Here is a 25,463-nt window from a genome sequence, read left to right as displayed (position 1 = left end):
AAGATAGACACGCAGATTCAATAATTATGTTTTCTCTTGGAAAATTCAAGGAAGGGGAGACACCGTGTCCAGAAAGAATTCTGGTGTTTTCCACTAATGTCACATCTCTGAAGACTTTCTACACTAGGTGGTAGGTAGGAAGATAGACCCGCAGATTCCACAAGATTTTTTGTGGAACCTCATCGTCTAAATTTGTCGCGTACGTTTACTTCCTATTCAATAATTTTGTTTTCTCTTGGAAAATTCAATGAAGGGGAGACCCCGCGTGCAGAAAGAATTATGGTGTTTTCCACTAACGTCACCTCCAACTCACATCTCTGACTGCACGCAGATTCCACTACATTTTTATTGCTACCGTAGGCCTAAGTTTGCCGTGTATTCTGCCAATAGTACGTTTACCATTCAATAGGTCTTCCACGCACTATTATTTCTACCCCTGTTCTTCAGATTTCTGCAGATCTCGCCATTCTGATCAAATCCCCAGCCCAGTTGTGTTCATTAGTCTTGCTTGTTTCATTTTGTTCCAATGGAATCAGCTAAGCAGCCTAGCAATGCTTTTGAGGGAATTGCATCTTCATCTACATCTGCATCAAATAAGGTCCGCTACGAAGTATTCATTAATCATCGGGGTATTGACACCAAGCATACTCTGGCCACTTCTATTTACAATGCCCTCAAAGGCATTGGACTTAAAGTTTTTCTGGATGAAAAGGAGCTTGAACTGGGCGATTGCATAACAGCTGAAATAGAAGAGGCCATGCGCACCTCTCTCATTCATATTGCCATATTTTCACCTAGATATGCGGAATCTCCCTGGTGTTTGGCAGAACTGACATATATGCTCAAAACCGGCACCACAATCATTCCAGTGTTCTACGATGTTGAGCCCAGTGATCTCCGCTACCTGAAAGGACCATTTGGTGCTGCATTTGAGGAGCATGAAAACAAGAAGAGAAAGAGATATGCCCCAGAAAAACTGGAGGAGTGGAAAGAGGCGCTATCCAATATTTCACTCCGTCATGGCCAAGTTCTGAAGGGGAAATCTGAGTAAGTACCCCTTCTCATATCATATCATAATGAAGCACTCAATCTATTCTAATTGTACCATGGAATCATTTTTGTGATGCAAATCGATATTCATATTTACATTAGCATATACCCGACATGTTCTGATTGTTGTCTTAGATTTCCTTGATTTGGCAAAACTTTGTACAATGTAAAACCCCTGTGACTGTGATCTTATCACCATTGGGACTGCATAGATTGTGTTGGCTGATACAAAAGATTGCTTGTGGGTCCTTGTGCTTCATGAATGGCTTGTGGATCCTCATACTCTTATGTCTTCCTACTGTTTTAATTCTATTCTTGGACTGCAAAATTAGTTCCCTTTGACATTGCCAGTGAAAGCAAACTCAGATTTCACAGTCAATCCTAATTTGACAAGCATAAGAAAATCAGTATGCAATGGCTTCAGAACCCTTATTTCTCTTTGTGCTTTGTCTATCATTCTTTGAAGGATTGCCTCTAACTAGGCTTTACTTCTCGAAAACCCCTCTCTCACTGTTACAAAACACTGGACTTTTACTGTGAATGGCTATTATCTTCATGATTTTCATATTCTTTTTGCATACCCTGTACTCTGGCATAATAGACTGCTATATTCCATTTCAAACTATATTTTGTCATACATATCTTCCATTTCAAACTGTATTTTGTCGTACATATCTTCTTGGCTTAAAATTGTATTAGGTTCACTATGATTGCTCTGAGGGAGGTTATGATGAATATTCTCATAATAGGTTCGTGACTCTTATTTTCATGAACGATACTCTTATTACTATTTGTCACTTTATCCTTCTGCAACCATCTCCTTGTCTTTATCATTTCACTGTTTTGAAAGAATGACTGTCTTTCTGGACTTTCTCTGAGTCATATCATTGTTGTTTGCTGAATCTTTGAGCTCATTATATGCTGTCCTATAAAGCTGCTATACCCTCCTCGTCAGTGCATTACCCTCTCTATTGAACTGTCATTTTTCTTTATTTCATCTTGAAACCCTTAGTCTCGATGCTCCTTGTATCTCTCACCACTATTCTTTCCAGGGCTATATTCAATCATTCAGTCATGGCTTGATATAACCCTGTAGGGTTTTGAGGGCAATCTTGATGAAAATATTTCTCATATGCTATTTAAAATCTCAAAGGGTTTATATTTCTATTTAGCTCTTTCATTCAAAATAATAGATCTGCTTCTAGGAACAAAATAAACTCATGTTCAACATAACCTCGAGACCATAGAGGAATGATTAGAAGATGCACACCTGTTTTCAGACTGAAGACGCAAGTGCCCTTTTGCATGACTGAGCTGTAGATACCCTTGTGGCTTTTCCTCCTCTTAGAATGTTATAGATCAGAAAGTCCATGGTATCCTCCTCTTAGAATGTTATAGATCAGGGAAACAAGCTTGGTGAGATAGGAGGCAAGTTTATAGATCAGAAAGTCCATGGTATCCTCCTCTTAGAATGTTATAGATCAGGGAAACAAGCTTGGTGAGATAGGAGGCAAGTTTATAGATCAGAAAGTCCATGGTATCCATTATGGGCCTGCCGGGAATACTTGTTTTATGGATTTTTGGACCTTATTAATGTAGGGTGTGACCTCTTTGGTCAGGATAAGTCTCCTTTTAAAAAAAAAAATACTCCTTTTGATATGATATAGTACAAGAGTTCGTCTTTGGTAACACATAAGATATTTTCTTTAGATCGAGTGATATCATCTATTCATTGTATGTTTACGACACCTTTCTTAGGTCTTCTACATGGTTTGCTTTATTTTAAGAAAATAAATTATGTAGATAAATTCAAAATTTGTAGACTCAATTTTGTATATTGAAAAATGAATATTGTGATTCTAAGGTGAATTTTAGTCTTAAATTTACTTACATTCACTCGAATCATTTCTTCTTAATCTATCAATTCAAGTACCATTATTTTTATTTTCATTTTTGCATTTTATTATCACAATTATTCATAATATCAATGCCCTCATCTTATTTGTTTAGTAGTCTATGTTCGTGAACATGCATATTATTAAATTTCTACACCCTCCTTAAGCAAAATTTCTCTATACAAATATATATATGAAAAGTTGAAAAACAATAAAAAATATAGAAATAATATTTTGTGGTTATAAATACCACTCTATTTTGAAACATTATCATTAAATCATAACAATAAAAAAAAACATTTAAACAATACATATAATAATTTTTCATTTCACGGGGCCACCTTACCGAATGCGCCCACTGCATACGGTATATCAAGTATTGGAAGTACGACAAGTTTGTGTAGTCTCTTGAATTTGTCTTTTTGTACTTAAATACTAACCTTTTCATTTGGTACAATTAATTAACAAAAGCGAACTCTTTTCAATCAATTATAATCTTAATAATATCATATTATATATTATTTCAATTGCCCACGTCAAGGTTTTTTTTATTAATAAATACAACTGCAATGTGTAAAACCAGTCATTAGGGTAATGTTCTTAGTAAATTATAATAGATATTACATATCAATATTATCTATGTTATCGATTTGTTATTTTTCAATTATTTATATAATAATTATATGATAATATATTATATATTATTTTAAGTTAATTGGGTTCATTATTAATTATTATTATAATTAGGTATTATTCTTTTTGATATAATATTATAAATTATTATAATTATACTATATGATATATTATAAAATTATTATATATTAACATTATTTAAAACATTAAAATATTAATGTTATTTTATTTAAAGTAAAATTCAAATTAATCATAATTTTTATTTGTTAATATCAATTTTTTTAAATAAGTAAGAGCAACTCAAGGTTATAAAGCTTATATTGATATTCAAAAAAGTTACATAGTTGATTTACAATAAAAAATCATGAAAATTTCCTTTGTCTTTTTCGCTTAACTCCCTATTAAGTATTAAGTATTACATTTGTTTTGGGCATTCCAACTATTTAGTATTTGTTAATATTGATTTCATTTTTAATTAATATTCATATATTCATTTTTGTCTTCCCCTTTTATGTTTCCCAATGTATCCATCACTCTATCTCTCACTCTTTTTATCCTTATCTCTCCTTCTCTCCCTACTTAATATATTCATTTCTCTATTCCCCTTCCTAGATTTACTAGCAAAAATTGTAAAAATTTCCTTTGTCTTCACTTAACTTCCTATTAAGTATCACATTTCTTTTGGGTGTATCAACAACTCAATATTTGCTAAAATTAATTTTGTTTTTTATTAATATGAATATATTTATTTTTTCTCTTCCCCTTTTATGTTTCCTACTCTCTCTCTCTCTCTCTCTCTCTCTCTCTCTCTCTCTCTCTCTCTTTATTTAATATATTCATTTCTCTATTGCCCTTCTATTGTTCCCAATGTACCTATCTGTCTATGTATCTCTATTTTCATTCTCATCTCTCCCTTTTTCCCTATCACTCCATCTCTCTATTTCTCTCTACCTCTCTATTTCTCTCCCTTCATCTACATATTTCTCCCTAACCCATCTCTTTATTCATCTCTTTATCTTTCATACAATCTCCAGCTCTCTCTATTACTTGTCTCTATCACCTCCTTATCTCTCAATCCCATCCTCTCTATCTCTTTTTCCCATCTTCCCCTCTCTTTCTATATATCTCATTATATCCACTCTCTCCTATTCTCCCCATCTCTTTCTCTATATCTCTTACTCTTTATCTCTATATATCCCTCTCTACCAATCTCTACATATCACTTCCTATGTTTTCATCTTTTTCTCTCCATCTCCACTTCTTTCATTGTCTCTTTTCTCCCTCTTCCTCTCTCCTTGCATCTATCCCTCTCTATATTTATATCTCTCTCTCCATCTCTATTTGTCTATCTCTAATTCTCTCTAATTGTTTGCCCCTCTGTCTCCCTCATATCCTCTCTATATCTTCTTATATCTTTATCTCTCTATCTCTTTATATCTATCTTCCTATCTCTCTATATTTACCTCTCCTTCTACCTTTCTCTATCCATTTTTCTTCGTCTTCCTCTCTTGCTCTATCTTCATCTCTATCGTTATCTTCATCTCTTACTCTATCTTCATCTCTATTGTTATCTTCCTCTATCTACGTTTATCTCTAGACATGTATCCATCTCTCTATCTATACATCCATCTCTCTCTCTAGATCTCTATATCCATGTCTCTTTCTATCTTTGTTTCTCCATATTTCTTCCTTCCTCTCTCCCTCTATCTCTAACTCATTATATGTTGATTATGTTTATATTTGCATTATTTTCTCTTTTTTGATAATCTATTTTCAATCCCCATGTTATTACACTTTTTTTCATAATTTTTATTTTTTGTATGTACTATTTATTTTATATTTTATAAATCTATTTATTTACATATTTTCAATAATGCAAGTTTAATGTATATTTTAAAAATATTTCCATTAGATTTATACTAGCCAAAATTAATTACAATTTTTTTAAAATTTATTTTGTTTAGCTTAATTTGAATCTATTTTTGTCGAACATGAATATGAACACAAATCTTGTGACATGAGTCTACATAATGACATTAAAATTCAAGTGCATTCAATAGACACATATGTGAAGAGTAGAACAAGACAAGATAACTAATTTTGAATCAAATAGATTGGATATGAATATCTAGAAAATCAAAATGCAATGACACTTTAACAACATATTTAACCTATGTGTTATGGAGATGCACCCTTGGCCCTTAGATCCATATCATTGTCACTAATGAATTTTTGAGTGCGTTGGGATGGCAAGAGATGTCCTTGAGTGTCCCCAAAAAATCTTCAAAATTTCATTAAAAATTAAAAACATACTATTACAATAAGAAATGTTTTAGGATGTTTGGTTCTCCCCAAGGAAAATTGGGATTGTCGATATATTCCTTAAAAATCATGGGAATGGCTAAATGTCACTAATGATAAGAAACCTTTTTACAATGTTTAAAAAAATTACTTCATGACACTAAAATAATATTGTTTTTAAATTATTTCATGTATTTGACTTTGATGAACTTATATAATTGTTGATCATTATACACATGTTTTAAAGTTCATATCACTAGATATAAATCTGAATCATAATATATTTATTACTATAATACTATCATCATTGTTGTCACTGTTGTCTAGTTAATTTTATTTCTATTATATTTTTGTCGTGATATATTTATTACTGCCATACTACTGCCTCTATCTCAATTTTGATGTCGTGTTAAACTCAGTATTAATTATTCTTTTAAAAAAATCTCTCTTTCCTCTATTTGTATATATATACACATACTACCATACCTTGCCATCCCCCAAAAATTGGCCTTTAGATTGTTATCCTTGAAATGCATCGCTTGCCATTCTCATCCACGTCCATATTCCTGAAACACTATTTAGCATATCATTTAGCTCTTTCAAATTATATAAACCTTATTACTATGCCATGTAGCAAATGAAATCCATTTTTTTCCATTTGTTCGTGCTCACATCATTAGTTATCCTTATTACATGCACTTTTCATACTCTTTTTCTTGCTTCGTTACTATTTAGAAATATTTTGGATATGCATATACAAATGATACCAATATATTAGCTTCAATGAAGGAACTAATAATTGCTATTACAAAATCAAATTAAATATAACAAGAAACGATATGAGAGAATAAAATAGAGTAATTAATGACACAACAATTTTAACCCTAGGGAACCAGAATTTACGGAAACAAACTGTAGCAAAAGTGAGGCAAATAGCCACCCTTTTCTACTATCTCAAATGAAAAATATAATCTTAGGTCTCTTGGGCCTAAAACAATAATTTTTTTGACTTCCCTAAGATCACTTACAAATTTACAACAATTTTTTAACTCTTTTTTGATTGTGTTTATCAAAATACATTTCTCTTGTTCACTTTCACTTGGAAGTTGGAGCACTTGAATCCAAAAGTTCACTTTAAATCCACCAACTTGAATTAAATGTGTTAGAAGTGTGGATCCAACTATTTTATGTATGTGTGATAAAACTGCTACTTGGTGCAGCTTGGTGTTTATGAAACTTCCACTTTTTGGAACCAATAGTTGTGTAGATAGCTATTGAGACCTTTGTTGCACAAACATTTGCTAAATAGTCTTCCAATTGACTACATGTACTACACAAATTTATCCAAAAAAGACCTTTTTTTTTTTTTTTCTTAATTGACATTCCACACCTCTTCAACTTACCCATTGCACACCAAGGTGCAATTGCTAGTTGTAAATATATTCATACATTAATGACACTAAACAAATTCATGATAATATCTAATATCATAGCTTTTATTGCATTAGACTCAAATATTTCTAGGGGTTAAACTTCTTGATGAAGTAATTTTATACCATCTAAATTGACATTTTTTTTCCCTTTATATTGCCATATTTTCTCCCATCTATAACCTGAAACTTCATTAATTTTTGACTATATATATATTAACAATATTTATTCAACATTAAAAAATACAATTTTTTTTTTATGCCAACTTGATTTGGATTTCCAAAAATTCCCCCACCATATGAACATAGTTGTTAAAAAACAATCAACAAATATAAACAAATGAAAATGAACTAGGGTCATATGTAGCCTCCCTATAAGGGAACTAAGAAGTTGGTGTAGAGAATACATATCTCTTCATGTTGTAATAGGAAACATCTTTAAGGATATACCTAGTTGCATCCATCGAAGAAAAGTTATTGTAAAGAATACATATCCAAGATTTACATTTCTTTATGGTACAATATGCACCGACATCTTTAAGGATAGGCCTAGTTACACACATTCTAAAAAAGGTGATTTGTTGAAGGATTATACATGACCTTGGATGTTTGCTCACAACATCATTTCCATAAATGCAATAATAGTAAAATTATTAACGCTTTACTAAAAAATAAATAAATGGAATTAGTAAAGTCACCAACAAGCATGAAGAGAAGGAAATGCATTTCTCTTTTGAGGTTCATTCTTTTCCCTTCTATACCTTAAGTTGTATTAATTAAGTTTTTTATATCTTTTCTTCACACAAGGAAATTGTAGACACATAAATCATCCACTTATAATCACACTTTTAATTAAGTTTTCCAATTACCTTCGTAGCATTAATTAAATAAATTCAAGTCATGTTTAAAATAATTTTAATCACTTGTCTCCCTTTCCTCTATAGTTCACCCTTGATTAAATAAATCAACATTTATTCAATTAAGTTCACCTTTCATATCCCTATCCTTAAAAAATAAAATAAATAAAACTTATTTATTTAATTCCCCAATTTTCCACTACAAGCCATTAATTGACTAAAACTAATTAATTAACTAATAAATGTTGAGTTTTTGGACAAGCTAGGACTTGAACCTAGCACCTTCCATTTGTTGTTGGAGTGCTTTACTATTGAGCTACTGGCCCCCTTGTGGCCAATCCATCTTTGGTTTGGGTGGCTTATGTTCAACAACCCACCTTAACCCACTTAGTAGATGCTTGGGGCTCCTCACTTGGCCTAGCTCTAATACCATGTTGTGATTTTTGGCTAGCTAGGACTTGAACCTTGGACCTTCCATGCTGGAGTGCGCTACCATTGAGCTACTGGCCCCTTTGTGGCTACTCCATCTTTGGCTTGAGTGTGGCTTATTTCCAACAATACATCTAGGGGCACATTCTTAAGCATGCTTAAACCATGACCAAACTTGCATGCATTTGTCACATCAATCCCACATTTCCAAAAATATTCTTATCAAATCCACGTATCCATTCATCTCTCCAAGAAATTCCTCACCTTCACATATCTCCAATTTTTTATTTTTTTTAAACTTCCAATAGATCTTCAATTTTTTTTTTGAACTTCCAATAGATACCATTTTATTCTTCATCCTTTATCACTTTTGAAGATAGTGTTTCCAAGTCAAATATCTTCAATCCTTTCCCTCTTCAAGTGCACTGATCACAAGGTGCCACTTAGAGCAATCTCAACCCTTAATAAATCATCCTCACAATCTATAAATAGTCCCTCTCCCAAGTCTATAAATGCAAAGTCATGTTGTTGGTTTAAAATCTTTGAAGCACAAGTCCAGTAGAGCACAACAATGGACATTCTTATGTGTGCAACAAAGAGTTGTGGATGAGACAATACATGTTTTCTTTCATCTTTAGTTTCAATTCCTTTGTTTCATTAGAGGTGTACATCAAGTGTAGATTAGAATTTAAGTTTGTTGTTTGAATCTTCATTTTGTCTTTTACATCTTCTTTTCCACAACTAAGTTAGATTTTAAAAGCAAGCTAAACTATGAAAGGAAATTACTTGTGATAGAAAAAAAGTGATAATATACATTGCTAGTTACAAAAGTGGATAATGTGGATGCTAAACAAGGACTTTATATACTAATATCATAGAGAGCATGTTATGATAAGAAATAGGTGCTCTTGACACCTTTACTAATGTGGTAGTTTGTTGAGTTGCAATCATATCTTTTGATTCTACAAGAATAGAGTATCGAGAAGTTATGTCTTGGACAATAGAGTATCGAGAAGTTATGTCTTGGACAATAGAGTATCGAGCTATTTCTAAACTCAAAAGAAGTATATATGTAACTAGAATTCTTAAGATAGAGGGAAAAGTTGATACTACTTGAGAATCTACCTTAGCATGATTGGTATATATTTCAACCTGACATGTAGCTTAGAAATTTTGTGTGTATTTATCCTATTATCTTTGTGCTAGAAACATACATGTCAAGAGTTTCTAATAAATTATAAAAACTTTAATAGTGCATGAGGAGTGTTTTATTTGTAGAAAGGAAATAGGAAGATATAGATTTCATAGTATGGCAAGGGGTCGAATATTAGACTACACATAAGAGCTAAAAGGAGGCGTTTGGAAGTCACAAGAAATAATGGTGGACTTGATTGTTTCCTTATGTCAAAAGCTTGGATGTTAAAAACTTGACAACCTAATGTGAAGATATCATTGGTGGTGAATTGGATCATTTCTCATTATAGTTGGAAGTGGAAGAAGAAAACCATTCTCACAAACATCCCCTTTAAATTCTAATTCACGTGGCTAAAATGTCCTTTGTTTCTTGAGAAAGTGGACAAATGGTGTGAGTGTAATGTATTGCATCCATAGGTTAAATATTCGTTTTGAATATGAAATTGAAGATGATTATTAGTATTAAATATAACTGGAGCGAAATGGCGGCACTGGATGGTAGCAAGATCGACACTGGCGATAGGAGCAGGGTTGTTGATGTGCGCTATTCTGGCGCTCAGTCTACGAAGGTTGGATCTTGGGGTGATGAAGCGGACATTGCCTTCCCCATCGAGACAGGTAGATTGCATGCTGTTTAGAAACCGGTTAATGTTGGGAAAGCATATATGTTCCAGGGCAACAGATATTCCAGACCGCGGTTAAACTATGGAAACCCTTATTCAAGTGGTAACCAGTGCCATATTGACCTGCATAAGTGGAAGGAGAATGGTTTCATTTGGAATAACATAGGCTGGTTTCGCAAGGCTAAACATCCTGCATTCGAGGCCCCTCGAAACTGGTATCCACTGCCTGAACCTAGCATTTCCGGTGTGACACTCGAGAGGCGATGCTCACATTGACTCTTTTTTGGCTCCCTCGATTGATCATGGTAATTTTCAAAAGCGGAATGGGCGCTTCAGGCAAGATAATTTAAGGGTGGATCAAGCTAGGTTTTGGAGATCCAACTTCCATCCTAAAAATTGGAACCCTTGGTTGAACCAAGAAAGACGCCCTGACTTTCGAAGAGCAGCCTCCCTCCTCTAGCGATCCCGTTTTCATAAACCGGTAAGAAAAACCTCAAGACCCACCATCTTTTTGGATGAGAATAAAATTAATTCTGCTAGGTCAAATTTGCTTGAGTCTTGCCTTTTCATCAAGTGGGGTGGTGGAAAGCGGGTTAAGGACAACTTTGAATCCTGGTGTCGAGCGCAGTGGGGAAAGGATATTAACATTAATATTCTCCTGAATGATTTCTATATGATTGAATTTATGAGCAATGAGGAGAAATGGCAAGCTAAAAATAAAGGTCCATATATCTTAGATGGCATTGAAGTTCACATCATTGATTGGCAGCCCAATTTCAACCCCCGAACGCATGTATTGCCGGACAACAAGGTATGGATAAGACTGTATAATTGCCCCTCGGATTATTGGCACATTGATGTCATTAAGGATATATGCAAAGACCTTGGCACCTTTGTATCGGTAGATGACATCTTGGAGGATAAACTATGGGGAAGCTTCCTCAGAATTTGTATTAGCATAGATCAAACCTCCAAGATCCCCGATGAAGTCAGAATTATTGGGGCAGGGAAGTTTTGGATCCAATAGATTGATAGAGAAGATCAACTGCGTATTTGTCCTAAATTCTTTTCTTTGGATCATACTGGTATTAGTTGTGATGTTTCGGTTACGATACAACGAAGTTATTCCTGTATGCAATCTTCTATTGAGGTTAAACTGCAACCAGAACCTCTTATTGCCTTTGACATCGGGGAAGCTTTTTGTAACGATACTCTTGATAAGGAGAATGTTCCACTAACAGGGGCAACCCCTTTGATCATAGTTCCTCCTTCCTCTGGTCAAAGCGTGAGCCAACAAGACCTTCTCACACTTCTAGAGAAGACCAAAACTCTAAAGGCAGACATTGAATCCAAGTTAGTGGATTCACTTCCACCCTCCCCTTTTGTGCCCAGGAAGCAACTGGTAATTGAAGATGACAATTTTCACTCTCAGGGTATGGAGATTGGCACTATGGGGGAGATGGGAGGGCAGATCTGCTCCACGATAGGCATTGAACTGAAAGATGGTGAAATTGAAACCTCCTCCTTGGAGGGGGAGGAATACTTTGAACCTGACTCGGATCTTATATTGGAGGGTACTTCAAAAGGGTTTGGAAAGTCGGATTCAACTATTGACAAACCAAATTTTAAGCCAAAAGGTGTGCGGGGGCGCAAATCCGAAAAAGTTATGCTAGCAGTGGCTGGCGTTGCCAGTGGTCAAACCAAACTTAATTTAGGGAAGGGAAGTGCCCTTCCCTAGGAGCAATGAAACTCCTATCCTGGAATGTCAGGGGCATCAATGCCCCTGACAAATGGTGCTTGATTAAGCGCCAGATTGATGACACCAAAGGAGATATTTGGCTACTACAGGAAACTAAATGGAGCAAGGCTGAGATTGATGCTAAAATGAGAGTTTGCAAACAATGGAATGGGATTTTTAGGCAATCGGATGGAGCCTCTGGTGGCTTGGGAATCATTTGGAACCCCATGAATGTTAAGATCTCACTTGTTGGAGAAGATAAGTATTGGCAACATTGCTCGATTACTATTCTTGGACGGAATGAGAATTTCAATCTTTTCAATGTGTATGGACCATCTACTGTTGGTGATAAATGGGCTCTCTGGGATCTCTTATCCATCAAACTAAACAGTATTACTGATGGTAGTTGTGTGGTAGTCGGGGACTTCATTTCGATCCTTTTTGGCACTGAGAAAAGTGGGGGTATTCAGAGGATTGGTACGTCCCAGAAGGACTTTTTGGATTTTGTCGAGAAGAATCACCTTTTAGACATTGTTCCGAAAAATGGAATTTTCACATGGATGAACTGGAGAGTGGGTTTTACTAATATTGTTGAACGACTTGATCGGTTCCTTGTTACTGGTGAGTGGTTAGGACAAAATATAGCCTTAGAATCGTTGATTCTCTCGCTTATCGGATCAGATAACTACTCGATCTGTCTGGAGGTCGCCTTGGGTCAAGGGGGGGGGGGGGGGTTTGGTACCTCGTTCTAGTTTGAGAAAATGTGGTTAAGAGTGCCTGAATTATATGATCTTATAGATGCTTGGTGGAATGAACCGGTTTTTGGGAATCATTCGAGACTACTCATTCTCAATAAAAAGCTCAAGTATATTAAGGTCAAGATCAAAGAATGGAATAAGAGCCATTTCAAGAATATTCATATGGAGAAATTAAGAATTAAGGCTGAACTGGCAGACTTAACCAACTCTGTTATTACTTCAGGAATGACTGAGGATCTATTTATCAAAGAAAATTCTCTCAATTCTGAGCTAAATGAAATCCTTCGGTGTGAGGAAATCCACTGGCGTAAAAAATAAGGGCGTAATGGCTAAAGGAAGGTGATAAAACACCAAATTCTTCCACTGATCGGCCATTGCCATTCGAAATAGAAACAAAATATCGAAGATTATGAGACCGGATGGAGTCAATGTCAGGAATTATGAGGACATTGCGCAGGAAGCTGTAAGATTCTTTGACTCTTTGTTGAATGGTGACCATCGGATTGACCATGAAGCAAGAGCCAAAATTCTGAACTCAATCCCATCCGTTATATCTGTCAATCAAAATACAGCTCTCTTTGTACTCCTATTTCAATTGATGAAGTAAGGAATACTACCTTCCAGCTGAAACCGGATAAGACTCCTGGCCCGGATGGCTTCCTTGTTGCTTTCTTCCATCATTTATAGGATATCATTACTTGAGATCTACATCTTGCAATAGAAGAATCAAGAAAGAAGATGACTATGTTGGGGCTATCAATCACACCTTTTTGACTCTAATCCCGAAGAAGCAAAATCCACAACAGATGAGTGACTTTAGGCCCATTGCTCTATGCAACACTGTATATAAGGTTGTAACAAAGATCATAGCTAACAGATTGAAGCCCCTCCTTAAACACATCATATCAGATGAACAAAGCGGTTTTGCCCCTGGAAGATCCATTGTGGAAGGCATTATCGTCGCTCATGAAACGCTTCACATAGCTAGGAAGACCAAGGACTCCTGTATGCTTTTAAAACTGGACATCCTGAAAGCTTATGACATGGTGGACAAGGATTTCCTATTTGATGTTCTTAATAAATTTGGCTTCTGCAAGGAATGGCTCTCTTGAGTCACGAGTTGTCTCTCTTCCCCCAAATTCTCTGTTCTGGTCAATGGCTCATCACATGGTTTCTTCTCTTCGACAAGAGGAATCAGACAAGGTGATCCATTATCACCATTTTTATTTATCATAATGGCTGAAGCTTTAGGTCGATCTATAAGAGCTCTTCAACAAGATGATCATTGGGTTGGAGTTAATGTGGCAACAGGGGTTGAAAAAATGACTCATCTTCAGTTTGCTGATGACACCATTCTGTTTGGTTTGGCCTGTAGGGGGGAAGCTAGAACAATTAAAACATGCCTTGATGATTATTGTATGGCTTCCCGACAGAAAATCATCTGGCACAAATTTGAAGTGTTTTTTGTCAACACTTCACTTAACCTGCAAGCTGTATTTTCAAGGATTCTTAATCTCAGAGTCACAAACTTCCTAGGGAAGTTTCTTGGAACCCCCCTCTTTATTGGCAGTAATAGAACTCATTACTGGAAGCATCTTATTGATAAGTGCAAATCCAAGCTTGCAACTTGGAAAGGCAAGTGGTTATCCTCTGCTGGGAAGCTCACTATGATAAAGTCGGTTCTTTCAGCGCTACCGGTTTTTTCCATGGCTTGTCTAAGATTACCAGTGGCAATTGAAGATGAATTGATTTCTCTAATGAGAAATTTCCTTTGGAATGGTTCAGATGACAAAGGTTTTTTTCTTTTGATAGCTTGGAAAAAGATCTGCCAACCAAAAAAGGCAAGAGGTGCTGGCATTCACCAAATCTCGATTATGAATTTAGCAATGGGTGCTAAACTGGTTTGGGAAATTTGTAGCGCTGGGAAGCAAAAATGGCAAGGCTCCTGAAACATAAATATCTGGACTCCCTGGAGCCTAAAAGGATTCCGACTATCAACAATCCTCCCAGAGGCTCGGCTATCTGGAATTTTATTGTGGACAACAGGGAAATCATAAGCGATCAGGTTACTTGGGATGTCAAGAATGGCAGGGATGTCTCCTTTTGGTTTGATTCTTGGTCTGGTGAAGATGCCCTATGTCACAACCCCTCTCCACAACCTATTATGGTAGAAACCTGTCGCCTTTGGGGGCACAATATCTGTGATTATGGTTATCCAATCCGAGAAAATGGTATTGCTAAATGGAAATGGAACTCTTTGGATCAGCTTTTGAAGGACTTGTTTACTAACATTCTCAACAAAAGGATTATTTTCCCTTCCCCTGATAAGGACATTATTAGGTGGTACGGCTCGTCCAATCGTAAATACAAAGTATGTTTTGGTTACAAGCTGAAAGAAGCGGCTATAGATAAAAAAGATTGGCCTATTAATCTCTTTTGGCATCAACACCTTCCCAAAGCGGGCTCCTTTGCCTGGTTGGCTTGTCAGAGAAAAATCTTAACTCAAGAAAGACTCCATTCAATTGGTATCAATGGACCCAACATATGTACTTTATGTCTAGAAGAGGAAGAGACTGCGGATCATCTTCTTCTCCACTGCAAATTCTCTAGTCACTGTTGGTGGCATTTCATGGGAAAATTGAGAATCTTTGGCCCCTTCCCAGCAAGGCTAGATAAGTGGTTTTTGCAATGGCCTAAACCAACATGTAAGATTGTTTATGCTGATTTGCTTTTTATCCTCCCATCACTTTTGATTTGGGAAATTTGGAAAGAAAGGAACCACAAAATCTTCCAGGGTAAAGAAATGGGCCTATTGTCTCTTTGTGGGAAAATTGAGAACCACCCGACTAAGCTCCTGAATGAGGCTGCCCAATCCAAAACATTGAAGAAAAATTTGTTCACGGATTGGGGTTGTAATGTTAAGCTGGTTCTTCCAAACCTACTCATCCCACCGATCTTCGGGCTGGGCAACCCGATGGATCAGACCAATCCAAGAGTGGGGGTGAAATGAGATGCGCCAGAGGATGGGTGGAGCAAGGTAAACTTTGATGGTGCTTTTGCAGGAAATCCGAGTCAAAGTGGTATTGGTTATATTATGAGGGACTCTGATGGTCTCTGTATAAAAGAAATCTCTGAAAATATTGGAGTGGCTACTAATAATGAAGCGGAATTTAGAGTGGCCTTAAGAGTTCTTCAATTAGGGAAGGAGCTAGGGGTGCAGAGAATTCATTTGGAGGGAGACTCATTAAATGTTATTAATGTGATCTGCTGTAATAACATCCCTAGTTGGTGCCTTAACCAGTGGCTTCAACCGATCGTGGCGCTGCTAGCTACCTTTGATGAATTTCGGGTTAGCCACATCTACAGGGAAGGTAATGGTGAAGCTGATAGACTTTCTAAATTGGCTATAGCCGTTAGTGACCCCACTTGAATATCCACCGATGATTATTTTCTGTTGCGCCGGTTGGTGATGTGGCATTGGTTCCACCGGTTGACATGCTATCCTCACTTTCCATTGAGGGGGACGCTCTCCGGTTGGGTCTACGGATGGTTGCGCGCTCTTCGGTTGTTTTCGCAACTTCCAATTGTGGAGCAAATCGGTGCTTTGCTCCCCGGTAGCCGCTTTACCCCCTCTCCACTTTATGGTTATGGTTTCCGGTGGAGAGAACGATCGTCTGCCCTGTTAACCTGTTAAGGTTTCTTCTTATCAACGAGATGTGATGCATTGGTGACATCATTGATTAGTGTCGATTTTTGGCCTCGTGGCAATTAAATATAAGTGTACTTTATTAATATCTAGTTACAACTAGATCCTCTCAAGATTTGTTAATGATTACTTGATGCTTAAAGTCGGTCGACACCAAGTTGAGGAGCTTTGGCGCAGATGGTTTTTTGGATATTGGTAGCGCACGTGTGTGGGTATTTAATGGGTGTGAATTGTTTGCAGGGTGTCGTATTCTCTGGTTTGACGCCTTGCTATTTAGCAACGGATTACCCTTTCTTTCCATCAAACAATTGCTTTCCTTTCTCGGCGACTCGCTATGGAGACCCCAATCCTCCTTGAAGCTACATGGCTTTCTTGGGTGAAATAATGGACAAACGTCTGCAAGAGGTCCTCTTCTCTCGACATCCTATTATTCTCCACAACCTTAAGAGGATTCTGGGAAAGGAATTCCTTATGGCTTACCACAGGTACAAAGCCAATGCCGATATCCGAGCTTTTCTTGCAATGATAATTTACATGGGGACTAGTAAGCAGAAAGCAAAACTGTTAACTCAAATGATGTTTAAGCAATCGCCTGTTGGGGGAAATAGATGCTGTATTGGACAATATTGATGCCAATCTTAGAATTCCGCTCCCCCAAAATTACTATATGTCACTAAGCAACAGAGCGGAGGTGAAGAAGCTTGTGATTGTTAATTCCCTGGATTTCGAGTCTCTCCAAGCAACCTAGCCTGTCATCTCCAGGAACATTGATTTCTTGCTTAAAGCGGCTGGCATACAAAGTAGTTTCACGTCGGAATGGAGGGCACAATTTCTTTGTGATGAAGATCTAGCGGGTACTGATGACTTTGGGATTTTGGAGAGTGGAGAACGGGTGGATGGAAATGATTGGGATTTTGGGTTGGGCGAAGAGTGGTTCCCAAACGACTACCGACTCCCTAAGGAGAAGGCGGAATCGGCAGCTCATTTGAACTGTGGCACTGAATGTCCCATTGTCCTAGATGCGGCTAATGCACTTGTGGATGAAGCTTCTAAAGACTCTCTTTGACTTCGGTTGTCATTAGGCCCTCCGGACTCTGTGTTTTTTGAGATTGTCTGTTTTTGTCTTAAAACCTCTGCATCTTTAAGAGGTTGGTATATGTTTGTACTCATCTAGCCTTTAGGGCTGGTCTTTCTTGTCTAGGGACTAGAGCTAAGGTAGGGGGTTTTCTTCCTGATTCTTTCCCCCTACCGCTCTTATTGAATCAAGCCTTGTATTCTCTTTTTTGTTTAATACAAGGGTGCTGCCCCTTTGCAGCAAAGATGATTATTAGTAATTTAAAAATACAGAACAAATAAGTAAGTGGTAATTATTGAAGTAAGTGCTTAGTTAATTTAGCAACATGATCTAATAGACGACCTTTTAGATAGGGAAAAAATACTCTTTTCTAAGCAAGAAGGCATTTTGAAAAAAGAAGAATTTTTTGGCAATAATAGGTTAGAGATAGATGGGTGAAACAAGAGGATGATAATTATTTTCATCTCATATCTCAAGTTGATTTGCGGGTTGAAGTAGTAACAAGGTGTTGTAAAAATTTAGAGGGGTTATTTCACAATAGTGTGGCCTATTTTTTGCCAAAGTAGAACATTGAAACCAACATTTTAAACCAAAATTTCACCTTTGTCATTTATAGCAATTAAACCATTAAGAAATTGAAGATGATGTGAACTAGTGATTTTTGAGATTTCATACATAGATTATAAATGTATTTAAAAATAAATAAAAAAATAATTTGTGAAACTTTAATATAAGTTTTAATAACTTATTTTTTGTAGTTAACATTATTTTTAAAAAATTACATTTATTCCATAATGCACAATCTTTTCTAACAAGAAAAGATAAAATTATGAATTCTTAAATGTAAATTGGTAGCACCAATATTTAGTACACTAACTTGTTTTTGTATTTTGTTTTGCATATTTTATCTTTTATTAGTTTTTTAGTTAAAAATAATATAATTTAGATATAGGCATCCATAATGCATAACTTTTTTTTGTATACTTCCAAATTAATATTTTTTTATTGTTGAAACAAGGTCATCAATACTTAGTGCATAAATATTTTTTTGAATTTTATTAATCAAATCAAATATATTTATAATTTTACATTTTGGAAAGTTTACTCCAAGGGCTACGATTGAACAAATTATCTTATTGTGTTAATTTCCTTTGTTGGTCCAAGCCAAGGCTTGAAATAGAAAAATATGACTAAGGTGAAGAGGTCTATCCAAGGATCTTTGAAGGTACCTTTTCCGTGACCCCAAAAAATGTTAAAAATTTGAGTAACATTCGTTCAAGATGGTACACCTTCATTTGAAGGTAATTATGCAATTAATTTTTTCTCCACAATCATATAAATTTTCAATGTCCCACAAGTGAGATACACTATTGTAGGAATACCGACACTATTGTAGGAATACCGAGAGAGAAGCTATATTTGTGTAACTACTTTAAATGATTTCTTTAGGTGTGGAATTTAATTTTCACAAGGATTTTTCCACGTATATCTTGTATTATGAGTTGCATCTCTTTTGTCATCATTTCTAATTTCATCTAGGGAATTTATCATGATTAATAAACTTGAATGCTTTACATCTCCAACATAATTTCATTGTTTAGTTATTATCTTATTTCTACACGCTTTCCTTCAAAGTTGAAGGCACGTCCTCATTTAATAGGATTATAATTTAGAGTTATTCTTTTTTCCCATAGACTATCAAAGATAATTAATTATTATCAAACAAGTTTTCAAATATTCTTGCAACCCATGCTAGTCAACAAGAGTAATGGAGTGCATGATTGAATAATTATATGACATGATACTAAATGCATATTAGAAATCCTTTATAAATTTCAAATTATCCTACAATCTAAATGAATAAGGTTTAAAACAAAGGGAAATTATTCTAAAATCAGCCTAAATAACTGAATTCAATAGTTTAATAGAGCATTTTTTAGCATTAAAATGTCTCCAATGAAAGGTCAATTTTACTAAATTTGTGTCTTTATTTCATATTTGTACACGTAATTATTGTCAAAGAAATATGGACTATTCTTGTGTCACAATTCTTTATCAATCTACCCTTATTTCATTGTATACAAATTGCACAACCATCAAATACATATAAAAAAATCATATACAACACCTTTCAATTATATGGTATACTATAAAGATCAATTGACATAAAATTACTTTAATGATCTAGATCTCTTGAAATTTTATTATTGTTAACTACAATTAAGGCATCATTTTTGGTGCCCAGCTATGCATAGTATATATCGAAATGATGTTCAGAATTACAATATATGTTGCCTAAAATTGAACAACTTTGAATGTCAAAATATATGCATTCCTTCTAGTAATATCTCAAAATTTATTTATCTTCAAATAAAACCTTATCATAAGAATTTTACTACATAAGATGTCACAGCCATAAAATATAATAATGTAATAACGTTTAAAAATTATTTAATAACATACAAAAGGCTTTTATTCTTTCGAATGAAGTGTTTTTTTAAAATGGTTTTGGATTTGTAAGGACTCTTTTACTCTATGTCAAACTACTATTCCTTTATATTTTCTCTTTCAATTTTATTTTCCTATAACATGTAAAGTTATTGTCATCTATCTAAAATAATTCTTTATTAAGCCTCTATCCATCTTCCTATATTTGAACAATTGATAAAATCTAATATCTAAAATTTACTAAATAAATTATATTCATATTAGTTTCAATTTTTTTTTCTAACTAAACTAATTTGAATGATTTTGACTAAACTAATTTGGACAATGAATTCTTTCATGGTTTTATGTTGTGTAGTGATGAAGGAATGTTGTTGAAGAGCGTCGTGAATTGTGTGATGAAACACATGAAAACAAAGGTTCCTATGGAGGTAGCCAAATATCCAGTGGGTCTTGATGAGGCAGTAGATGCTTTTGAAAGTAAATTTGATTCTTCTCAAAAAATACAAATTATGGGGATTGTTGGTATGGGGGGCTCTGGGAAAACGACACTAGCAAAAGAAATATACAATAGGAAAAGTTCCTTAATAGATAAATCCAGTTTTCTTTTTGAAGTCCGAGATGCAGAAAATAAAAATGAATTGTGTACAAGGCAGAAGAAACTTATGCAAGACATTGCTGGTGATACATCTCAAATTCATAATGTAGAAGAAGGGAAGATGATCCTTAAAAGGCATTTGAGATTTCTTCAGGTTTTTTTAATTTTGGATGATGTGGATAGTTTACAACAATTAGATGCTCTATTGCCAGGAATTGATAGCATTGGACAAGGTAGTTTAATTATTGTTACAAGTCGTGAACTGGGCATTCTTAAATCATGGGGAATCTCTTCCATATACCAAATGAAAGGATTAAATCCTAGACATGCTAAGGAGCTTTTGTGTTGGCATAGTTTCCTACAGCGTTCTCCTCCAATTGAATTTGAAGATTCTGTTGAGAAATTTGTACATTATTGCAATGGATTGCCATTATCTCTTAAAGTATTTGGAGGACTGCTTTATAAAAAGTCTAAAGAGTATTGGAATTCTCAATTGAATAAAGTGTCAAGAATATTGCCCAATGACATTAAAGAAAAGCTTAAAATAAGCTTCGATGCACTAGATAAGGAGGAGCAAGAAATATTTTTAGATATAACTTGTTTTTTCCTAGGAGAAGAAAAAGATCTGGCCATTGAAGTGTGGGATGGGTCGGGATGGAGTGGAGTTCACAGTTGGGAAGTGCTTGAGAATAAATGTTTGGTTGAGGTGGACAAGTGCAATAAAATCAAAATGCACGATCAGCTTAGAGATCTTGGAAGAGAAATTGCAAAGGAATGGTCACCCCACCGTATTTGGTCAACGGAGCAAATCAAAGACATTCAGAAACAGGCCGCCATGGTGAGCTTAATATATTCTTTTATATGCTCTGTAATACTTGGCATGGAAGCCTTTTTCGTTCGTTGGTATGCCATCTTAATTGTTTTAAAGGATTTTTCTTTTGTATATTCCAATTCAGGAAAGAGTGATATTGATTCGGGGGATTAAAGCGGCAACCTATGATTTCTATCAAGTGTGCTCACCCCATCATGGTACACCTTTTGAAGAGTGTATGGAGCTTCTGAGAGGCTATTCTACAAAGTTTAATGCCCTTACACCTTCTATCCTTGTTGTGAAGTCTCATTATTTTACAGAAGAATGTGCAACACTATTTCCAGCCCTCCTCTGGCTGCGATGGAGCAATATGCCGGGGACAGCTCTTCCGTCGTGGCTAATGCTGAAGAATTTAAGAGTTTTAGAGCTTCCAAATGCTGGACAGTTAGAAGAATTGTGGAACGACACAGATGTAAGTATTTTCATTTGCCTTATGAATATTTAAAGAATCATATGTTTAGTTAGTTGTTTCATGATTTTTGCACGGTTTGCCCTGATTTGAAATGCAACGTGGCTGCAGCCTCCTTTGGAATTAAGAGAGCTGAATCTTCGATATGCCTACAGTTCCCTCAAATTTCCGGGGTCAATAGGATGTCTTAAACATTTGAAAAAGATATCCGTGGCCGCATCATTTAGAGATACTCTTATGGACGGTCTTCCAGAAGGGTTTTGTCTACTTGAGTCGTTGGAGCACCTCCAGCTAAGTGGATTTGATGAGCTAACGTCATTGCCTCGCGAGTTTGGTCTTTTGACAAACCTGCGACATCTAGATTTGAGCTATTGCAGGAAATTGAGGATGTTGCCTGATTCTTTTAAGCAGCTCATAAATCTACAGTATATCAATTTGCGTGGTTGCAAGGAGCTCACCTTAACGTCAGAGAACAATTACATTTTGGAAAATATGACAAAGTTGGAGACTCTAAATTTTTCAGGATGTGTGAAAGTTCAGAACCTACCTCGGGATATCACAAAGCAGTTGTCGTTGAGATATCTGTATGCGGAAGGCACCGGGTTAAGGGAATTGCCAAGTAACATTGGCGAACTGAGCAAATTGGAAGTGCTGGAAATAGGGAGGGATTTCTCTGGTGATTTAAAAACTTTACCTGAGTCTATGGGTGATTTGTCTTCTTTGACTAGTCTTACCATTTCTTATTGTGATCAATTAAAAACTTTACCTGAGTCTATGGGTGATTTGTCTTCTTTGACTAGTCTTACCATTTCTGATTGTCATCAATTAAAAACTTTACCTGAGTCTATGGGTCATTTGTCTTCTTTGACTAGTCTTACCATTAAGGATTGTGATCAATTAAAAACTTTACCTGAGTCTATGGGTCATTTGTCTTCTTTGACTAGTCTTACCATTTCTTGTTATAGATTAGAAACTTTACCTGAGTCTATGGGTGATTTGTCTTCTTTGACTAGTCTTACCATTTCTTATTGTCATCAATTAAAAACTTTACCTGAGTCTATGGGTCATTTGTCTTCTTTGACTAGTCTTACCATTTCTGATTGTCATCAATTAAAAACTTTACCTGAGTCTATGGGTCATTTGTCTTCTTTGACTAGTCTTACCATTAATGCTTGTGATCAATTAAAAACTTTACCTGAATCTATGTGTCATTTGTCTTCTTTGACTAGTCTTACCATTTCTTATTGTGATCAATTAAAAACTTTACCTGAGTCTATGGGTGATTTGTCTTCTTTGACTAGTCTTACCATTTCTGATTGTCATCAATTAAAAACTTTACCTGAGTCTATGGGTCATTTGTCTTCTTTGACTAGTCTTACCATTGGTAGTGATGAATTAAAAACTTTACCTGAGTCTATGGGTGATTTGTCTTCTTTGACTAGTCTTACCATTTCTGATTGTCATCAATTAAAAACTTTACCTGAGTCTATGGGTCATTTGTCTTCTTTGACTAGTCTTACCATTTCTTATTGTGATCAATTAAAAACTTTACCTGAGTCTATGGGTCATTTGTCTTCTTTGACTAGTCTTACCATTTCTTATTGTCATCAATTAAAAACTTTACCTGAGTCTATGGGTGATTTGTCTTCTTTGACTAGTCTTACCATTTCTGATTGTCATCAATTAAAAACTTTACCTGAGTCTATGGGTCATTTGTCTTCTTTGACTAGTCTTACCATTTCTTATTGTCATCAATTAAAAACTTTACCTGAATCTATGTGTCATTTGTCTTCTTTGACTAGTCTTACCATTTCTTATTGTGATCAATTAAAAACTTTACCTGAAACTTTTCATTGTGCAGAAGAACTGGGCAGAAAGTCTCTGTCGGGGATCTGAATGTGATTCAGGGAGGGGAATGGTAGTGATGGGCGAGCAACAGAGAGTTGTGGAGGCTTTTAAAAAATTACTGTTATTTTTTGGCTGAATGTTAGTGATTGGTGATCAAGACAGAGTGCTGCACTGGTTTAAAAAATTGCTGCTATAATGTAATGTGATTTACATTGATTATAAGTGGAGTGTAAATTATTAAAAAAAAATTAAAATAGAAATTATTTATGAATGTCACTATTTTAGAAATATATAAATTGAAATTGAGTGTTTTTTTTAAAGTAGGTTAATAGGTCTTTTTTATTTGCAAAGGGAAAAATAAAATTTCTTGAGATTAATTTAGATTAAAAATAGAAGAATTTTGTCGGTTAATGTATTAGTAAATTTATGGTAATTAATCTATAAAAAAAAATGTAATGGATAAGGGTATTTAGCTTTACGATTGAAGAAAGAATGACTCCAATTTGGTGGTAGATTTTGGATGTTTGAATTTGGAAAAATGTGATATTTGTCTAGAGCTCTCTTGTGGATTGTAATAGTCAATTTACAATGGAGTTCAAGTCAGTGAAATCCTTGTGAATGTGTTTTTTTATCTTTATAAGGCTCCTTTTTTTGATAATATAATTCAGGGACACAAAAACCCATACTATATTTCCCATGGGTTGACAGAAAGTGATCAATTTAATTTTTTTTCTTTGGTATTTTCTACATTTTTCATAAATTGCATTTTCAAACGTCTTTAGAACATCTTTAGGGTCTAGTTTCGACTTTTGAAGATCTTTCCAACATTCCAAATAAGTTTGATTTTTACACTAGCTTTGGCATTAGGACTTCACATATCTTTTGGTGGGCATTTTTTGAAGGAGAATATTAAAAATATTAGTAATTATTATCCTCTAGAGGACAGGTGTTGCAATTTGGAATCAAATTTGTGCCTTTAACATTTAAAAAATGTAAGAAACTTCTTCATTTTAGCATCTCATGTTTTATGTACCAAAATTTTGTTGAAATTGTTTGTGCACTTATGTTCATTCATCAGTTTGAGGACAAAACCCATTACATGCAAAAACTGGAGGAAACATTCCTTTTGGTTTTTAAGGGCAATTTGATACAAATGTTGCATTACACAGTTCAAATATTGTTTTTTTTTTTTTGTGTAGTTCTTTAACATTTTATTTGTAGGATTTATTAAAGAGCTTCGACATAGAGTTTTCTTTGCAAATTTGAATATATTTGCAAACAAAACACCTATCACACAAAAGAAATCAAGCAAAGATGATAAGCTTTTATAAAAACCCTGGAATTTTGTATTGATTGCACAAATAATATTGGAGATTACATTAACAAGAAGTGAATGAATCCTTATAAAATGATGAAAGAGGCCTTGCATGCAAAACCCTTATCCTAAAATTAGGAGAACTAAAGTAATGCAAAATAGGAGCTAAATTAAGCTCAACTATAGCTGATTTGAAACTAGGAAAGCAAACTCTAGATGAGAAAAGCACCTAAGTTTATCTTGAGTGAAAAATAAATGGACCTAATTAATAAATAATTAGATAAATAT

The 25,463-nt window shown here is 35.0% G+C and overlaps 1 protein-coding gene across 1 annotated transcript; it reads left to right on the top strand.

Moving 5' to 3' along the window:
• The first annotated feature begins 272 nt into the window (after positions 1-272).
• On the top strand, positions 273-24,131 carry LOC131857324 (disease resistance protein RPV1-like). Its single transcript, XM_059209658.1, has 4 exons — positions 273-1,047; positions 20,493-21,570; positions 21,689-22,015; positions 22,124-24,131. The coding sequence occupies exons 1-4, from the start codon at positions 527-529 to the stop codon at positions 23,906-23,908; spliced, it is 3,711 nt and encodes a 1,236-aa protein (XP_059065641.1). The 5' UTR covers positions 273-526; the 3' UTR covers positions 23,909-24,131.
• Positions 24,132-25,463: the final 1,332 nt, after the last annotated feature.

The sequence above is a fragment of the Cryptomeria japonica genome, chromosome 8 (genome assembly GCF_030272615.1).
Source record: "Cryptomeria japonica chromosome 8, Sugi_1.0, whole genome shotgun sequence".
Lineage (NCBI taxonomy): Eukaryota > Viridiplantae > Streptophyta > Pinopsida > Cupressales > Cupressaceae > Cryptomeria > Cryptomeria japonica.
Note: the sequence above shows the minus strand (reverse complement) of the source record. Positions and strands in the feature narration are given on the sequence as shown.

Coding starts and splice junctions, on each gene's coding strand:
- LOC131857324 (XM_059209658.1), top strand. CDS start 527: ATGGAATCAGCTAAGCAGCCTAGCAATGCTTTTGAGGGAATTGCATCT. Junction 21,571..21,688: donor TTCAGAAACAGGCCGCCATG/GTGAGCTTAATA, acceptor ATTCCAATTCAG/GAAAGAGTGATATTGATTCG. Junction 22,016..22,123: donor AATTGTGGAACGACACAGAT/GTAAGTATTTTC, acceptor ACGTGGCTGCAG/CCTCCTTTGGAATTAAGAGA.